Here is a 7,234-nt window from a genome sequence, read left to right as displayed (position 1 = left end):
CCAGCTTATGAACAAATTTGCAAAAGAAACCACTTTGCGAAAATATGCAGAATGCAAGTCTCCACCAAGAAAATACAAACAATAAACCCTCAAGTGCCCCCTCAAGAGCACTCCAGCTGGTGATTGTGACAAATACAATGAACAATTAATTTAAAAAAATTACTGTTTCCTATGCACAGGCATTTAAGTAAGTCCTGTAATTACGCTCCATCCATTTCTTGTTTCAGGAAAACTCAGCTAACAGGACAGGAAGTATTTATTCGTCAGAACACGGAGGAGCTTCCTGCTGCTGTTGAACTCATACACCTTTGTCCCACTAAAGAGATACATTTTATCTGGAAGAAAAGAAATCATTGAAAATTGTTAAATTGTACATTGAGGCCAGAATTGAGTGTTTTTATTGTTACAGATCTGTAGTGAAGGAAGTTCACCAGGAAACACCTACCGCCGATCATGTGGGCTGCTGTAATCTCTCCTGTCACTCCTGGAAATCCATCTTCCACTCGTTTGGGTTTCCCTTTGTCCATCTTCTTCTTGATCTCATTATAACTACCCAATAAAGGGAAATTTTACATTGGAATGTCTTTTCGAAGCAAATGTTAATGGCTTTTGTTTATGAAACGGCACTTGACCCACCTGTAGTAATATGTGTTGGAGAAGAGCAGTGTTTTTCCTGAAGTTTTGTCGTGGACGGCAGCACTGACTTTTGTCACAGATGATGGCAGACCAAAGCTACTGAGAGGCTTGGGATAGCCCGGCTCAACACTGTTTCTATTAAAAGCCCAGACGTTTTTACCTATAAATAAATACAGGTCTTAAGGTTTTTATTGGGTTTTTTTCTGGAGGATTTTACAGAGATTGTAAATTCTAAAAAGGTGCAACACTCTAAAAGAAATCCAACTTAATTGATTAAAAAAAAAAGTGTGTTATTTCAGCCATTGTCAAGGCCTTAATCAGACATGATTTACAGAGATTGTAAGTGTGACTGTGGTTCCACCATTCCCAGATGATTGAGAAGATACCTTTGAATAGGAAAAGTATGTTTTCCACTGGATGCTCGTAAGCAGCATCAATATTGTCTGGAGCATTAAGCCACAAATTCTTGATTAGATGTTTCGTCAAACTTCCGTTTGGAGAACTACGCCAGACAAAGCTGCACAGAGGCACATGAAGTAATATTATTTAAGTCTTTATATATATGAAGTGTGAAACCATTTAACAGTGTGCCAGGGCATGCTCCTTGAGGTTTATACATTGATAGCATAACTGCAATAAAGTAATAGTTTAACATTTTCAATATAAGAAGCTTTAAAAATCTGAAAGCCAGGACACATTTTACAAGTGGGGAAAACAAACTGTTTAGTAAATAATTCAAGAAGGATCCATGCTTTAAAGCTCTTTTTAAAAGTTCTAAATGTTCAACTATAGCATGTGTTACAATAAGGATATAATTACAGGTAAGACCATTGATATTTTGACCACAGTTTGACCACAGTTTATACGAGAACTGCGTGCTTGCAAAAGCTTTGAACATGCAATATATATATATATATATATATATATATATATATATATATATATATATATATATATATATATATATATATATATATATATATCTGTAAATGTATTTTTTTTTAAAACTAAAATATCACATTTACATAACTATTCAGACCATTTTCCAACAAAATTTAACTCAAGTGCCTCCCATTTCTTTTGATCGTTGCTGATAAGTTTCTACACCTTGACTAGAGTCCAACTATGGTCAATTAAATTAATTCAACATGGTTAGACTACTAGACGGAAGTAAATGTCCATTTGGAGTTTGCAAAAAAGCACCTGAGGGACTCTTAGACAGTGAGGAACAAGATTCTCTGGTTTGATGAAACCAAGATTGAACAGTTTGGCCACAATTCTAATTGTTATGTCTGGAGGAAACCAGGCACAGCTCATCAGCTGCAAAACACCATCAGTGAAGCATGGAGTTGGCAGCATCAAACTGTGAGGGTGTTTTTTAGCAGCAGTGACTGGGAGACTGGTCAGGGTTGAGGGAAAACTGAATGGAGCAAAGTACAGAGATATCCTCAATGAAAACCTGTTTCACAGTGCTTAAGACCTCAGACTGGCCCAAAGATTCACCTTCCAACATGACACTAAGCACACAGTCAAGACAACACAGGGATGGCTTAGGGAGAACTCTGTGAATGCCAGCCAGAGCCCTGACTTGAACCATATCAAACATATGGAGAGACCTGAAAATGGCTTATCCACCAACATTTCCCATCCAACCTGACCGAGCTTGAGAGGATTTGCTAAGAAGAATGGCAGATAATCCCCAATCCATGTGTGCAAAGCGAATTGCGTCATACACAAAAAGATTTAAGGCTGTAATTGCTGCCAAAGGTGATTCAGTAAGTAATGATTAAAGGCCTGAATACTTGTAAATGTGATATTTCATTTTTTTTCTTGTTTAATAAACAGACATTTCTAAAGTTCTATCACAGTGTAGATTAATGAGAAAATGGATTTGGGATTTAAATTATTGTAAATGGATTTAAAGTATTGTAGTATCAGGGTACCACATAACAAAATTGACAAAAGTAAAGGGTGTCTGAACATTTTCTGAATGCACTGCATATAGGATTTTTTTTAATGTATTACCTGTCCTTGAAGAACATTGTTTCTCCATTAAAAGTTGTAACTGCATCCAAGACCAGGTTAGGGTCACAAATATTAGGAATCAATAGTAATTTTGGATCAGGTGGGGTTCCTGAAAGAAATACCACATAGTAAAAAAAAGACTGAACATGTTTCACTCAAACATTATAGATGTACTCTTAAAAATCATATTACCATAGAGCAACTGAATCCCTGCAATGTCATCAGAAGGCAGAGAGAAATGTTCTGGATCGGTGAAACTGTATGTTGGAAGCATCAGAGCGCCAGGAACTTTGGAATGAAAAAGACCCAAAGAGTGACCAAATTCATGGGCAGCCACCAAGAACAGGTCATAACCTACAGAGAAATAAAGTAGGACATTTAGGTACATACAGTTTAACATTTGATTGTCACTTTAGATTTTTACTTCATCATAGTGGCGATGAAGATGAATCTCTGAAAACAAAAAGCTACATTACATTTAGCTCTTGGTGTGCGGAAAGTGAAAACCTCATCATCATCGAAATGTGCATCTCCACCAAGTCCAGGTGAGGGAGGGAAAGCATGAGCCAAAATGCCTTGTGGTCCATCAAATGGGTAAGCATCACCGTGATCTGCAGGAAAAAAAGCCTATATTGGCTTTTAAAGGCTTTGTATTGAATTTTTAATATATTAGATTTATGAAATCAAAGGAACATGTGCTTTATTTTTAAAGACATTTCAGTTGCAATTAGGTAATTATCACATAATTGCATGCTGTGTGGTTATTTTTTGTTCTATATGATCATTCATTAGAACATTTTTCAGAGTTTCTAAAATAAAAATGAAAATATCTTAATTAAATGGAAACTTCACCATTATTTAGTCTGAGATAAAACTGCTATTTTTAAATACTGAATTGTGCATAGAAGCAAACTGAACTGTTCTGAATTTGCAAAATTGTCTTTTGAATTGAATCCACTGAATTGAACTGCCCACAGATTCAGCCCTAGCTGTCATAATACTTTTATTGAACAATGTTCATATAATGTTTATTTTTAATGAAATATTAAGTTTCATTTCAATAGTAAGTTAGAATCTAAGTTAGCTAGTAAGTAAGTTATTCATAAAATATCACCACTTTTATATTTAGTTTAAAACAAATTCATCTAAATGAAAAGCACATGGTTAATGAACAAAATATAAGAACAGATAAATAGATTTACTCTTTGTAACAAAGGAGATCATGATGTCTGCTGTGCCGCTGTAGATACGGGTGAATGTCAGAGGAGTGACATCTGCCCACACTTGCAGGGCCTTTTTGATGGATTCATCCACCTCTGCTACTGACAGGTCAGGGGTGTAGTTCTCAATCCTTAGGAAAAGGACCACAGTCGGTTTCTGCATTTTTTTTTTTTTTTTGTGACACCAAGAGAACTGATATCATACATACCTGTAGGTGAGCATGTTGGTCTCCCATTTTGGTCTTCCTGCAAAGGTGGAGAACGCAGCAATATCTGGAACTCCACAGCGGGGCTTCTTCATCACCTCAATGGTTTCTCTATCCAGCGTTCCAGAGACCTTGAGCCCAAAAAAACTTTGCATCTCTTTCAATTTCTCAGGCATTGGATCTGGCTCTCGGGATTCGGGATTAGGGTTTTTATATTCCAGCTTGTAGAAGCTCTTCAGGTAATTCTAAAGAATACAAATACAGAATCGTTGGAAGAATTAGGCCTATGACCGAAGAGAAAACAATCAAGAAGCATACAAAACCCAAACCTTTGCAATGCCATAATCATCAACGGGCTTTGCAACCGGTACTGCGTGAATAACGAGCACTAGGCTTGCAAAAAAACACAGTTGGCGGTGAATCCTCCTCATGTTGGGAGTTGCTTCTTAAGATCTCAAGCTTTACTTCTGATTGCCAAGCGTCTGATTAAGACTTATATACTCTTAAAACTGTGAGATGTTGAGCAACAGGTGAAATTATCAGCCACAAACTTCTGTGAGTAACCCATCAAACTGACAGGCAAGACAATAATAACAGGATTTTCAACTTTCTTGACACAGCCTTTTCTTCCTCGCCCAGATATTTGTGTTATGTATTTATTCATGCCTTTTATTTAACATCAACTTTTTACATTTATTAGAGTTAGGGTATCCATTTAAGTTTGTTCCATTTCCTCTCGCCTTTTAGATTATCTACACAAAAAGTGTGACAGAACGCAAGACCTAATAAGATTTAAAACAGCAAAGGTGGAGACAGATTTGCCAACTACTCTGCCTTAAACAATGATTGCTCCCTCAAGCAATATTAGATCTGGCCAACCTGATGCACTACCCTTACAGCTGTCTGTGTATTTTTTAGTATGCGAGACTGAACACCTCGACAAAGGCTAAGCTGTCTGGGAAAGGTCCTTAAGGGAGCTTTGCTTCTTGAGTGTAATGGCTCGCCTTTTACCATCTGCCAGTCTGAGGAGAACAGCACCAGCCCCACTCCACCCCCAGAAACCAGCCAGCCACCAACCATGAGCTATACAGCTATACATGAGCTATATATATAACCATGAGTGAAATGAAGCACAAGCCCACGACAGAAGGAAACTTGACTTACTGACAAGCCAAAGCTTGTACCTCCCAGAATGTCTGACCAGGTTTTTGTGTGGTTACATTGTCCATTCCTGTGGAGCTACTTGTGGAGTTTGAGGGCACGGAGTTTAGCCCTACTCACACCACTGCAGTCGAGGTGAAGCTGAATCCGGCCTTGTTGTACATTTATGGTGAAATTGAGTTGAAGGATGCTACCCTGTTCCACTGGGATTCGTCATTCGTCTAACTTCACCGGGTTCCCTCGTCCCACCGCCCACGCCTTGGTCAGGCATCGACCCTACTACACCACGGTTTTCCGCTCCTCTGGCTATGCCCCGTTCCGCCATCCCTCTGTCTCCATCTGACTCATCCTGCCCTTCAGAGTCGCCTTCATCCTTGCTCCCTCCAGCCTGCTAACTGCCCACCTCCACCTCAGTCCAATGAACCTGCAGTTTTGCTCAGCCCCCCAGGTCTCCTGTGTCACTTCTGGGTTCTCTGTCTTGCCAGTTCCCCCCGGGTATCCATCTCAGTCATCTCCATCGGTCGTCCCTTTAGTGCCGTTGAGGACCTCTCCACCATGGCTACTCCCTCACTCGACTCCACTGTGGGTTATTCCCCCAGAACCTTTTCCTGTGTCCTGCCCTTCGCGAAGGCTCGCAAGTCGCAAGGATGTGCCTTTTGGAATGGAGGGGTTATGTCACATGTATGTTAGCCCATGTACTTAACATGTACAGTTAAGATTATGGACTCTTTCTGCTTTCTGAGAACCACCCATACACAAGATCTCAAGTGTTTGTAGGTTGGGGGTTTCAATAGAAATGTATGAAATTATACAATTTAAAACTTTCAAGACCTTTTTCTCAAAATTTGTTTCTTCTCACACTCCGAGTCAAATACTTCAGTAGCACCTACAAGCACCAACTTTTCCAGTCTTATAAGTATAAGGGGTACTTCAGCGCTGGGAAGATGAATCTGTATTTAAACTGGGTCATTAATGAAGTAGAAATGTTAAATTATTTTTGAATTTGGTGCTTTCGGCATAGATTCACAGCACGTGTTCAGTCTGGCGCGTTTTCAGTTCACGCCTTTGGAAGCTTAACTTTAATAGGATTTCAATTGAAACGTTAAAACACTTGCATTGCTCAGCATAGCACTGTTTACATGAATGCCTGCAGCTGTGAGCTGAGTGAGTGCACTCTCCCACCCCTCCATGCGCGAGTTGAAAACGTGGAAATGCTGCCTCTGCTGGCTGTAGTCTTTAGCCTCTGGCCAATTTTTTTTAAAGATGACGCAAATTGGCGATATTTGTGTCATCGGAGGAATTTTTCGGAAGGGGGGGGGTTAGAGAATGATCATTCGAATATACGGTTTCTACTGATAGAAAGCCATATGCTAATTGCTGAAGTAACCCTTTAAGTATACTCTGAAGGCTTTTACTTAGAGATTTGTTGATATATCATTCCTATCCTGTGTTATAGGTCCCTTTACTCCAAAAAGCATGGCGAAAATGGCTATTGTCAGTATTCTCTAATTTACTAAAGCACAAAATAAGATATCCAGAATCCTCTCTGTAAAAAACAAATTCTATTCTCGCTAAAAGCTAGTCTCGTCGCTTCATAAAATTATTGTAGAACCACTGTGGTGAGATGGGCTTTGTAACGACGTATTTAGTGCCTTTTATAGTTCTTTAGAGAGAGGAAATGACATCATGGCCAATGGAGGCCTTCCTGAGCCATCGGATTTCAACAAAAATATCTAAATTTGTGTTCCAAAGGTCTTAAAGGTGTCGAACAAGTAAGGTACTTCCGAGACTGCGCTCTCCTGAGAGTTAATTTCATATGTTGGGCATAAAATATTTTCAAGAATGCTGGTAACCAAACAGCTGACAGTATTAAAAATATTGGGGTGGGAGCATGTGAAGACCCTTTTTACGATTATTCAACCTTTATGGGTAGCAAAAAATAGCTTTGGAAGTTGATGTGGTCCATCAACTCTTTGGTTACTGGTA

General features: G+C 39.0%; 1 protein-coding gene across 1 annotated transcript; it reads right to left on the bottom strand.

The window, feature by feature from the left end:
* Nucleotides 1-237: 237 nt before the first annotated feature.
* On the bottom strand, nt 238-4,479 carry LOC137061863 (collagenase 3-like). Its single transcript, XM_067432482.1, has 10 exons — nt 4,417-4,479; nt 4,091-4,332; nt 3,864-4,012; nt 3,138-3,272; nt 2,836-3,015; nt 2,662-2,770; nt 1,023-1,153; nt 637-796; nt 446-549; nt 238-335 (listed from the first exon to the last, which is right to left on the bottom strand). The coding sequence occupies exons 2-10, from the start codon at nt 4,261-4,263 to the stop codon at nt 238-240; spliced, it is 1,239 nt and encodes a 412-aa protein (XP_067288583.1). The 5' UTR covers nt 4,264-4,332; nt 4,417-4,479.
* Nucleotides 4,480-7,234: the final 2,755 nt, after the last annotated feature.

The sequence above is a fragment of the Pseudorasbora parva genome, chromosome 23, assembly GCF_024679245.1.
Source record: "Pseudorasbora parva isolate DD20220531a chromosome 23, ASM2467924v1, whole genome shotgun sequence".
Classification (NCBI taxonomy): Eukaryota; Metazoa; Chordata; class Actinopteri; order Cypriniformes; family Gobionidae; genus Pseudorasbora; species Pseudorasbora parva.
This window is presented reverse-complemented; position numbering and strand designations above follow the sequence as displayed.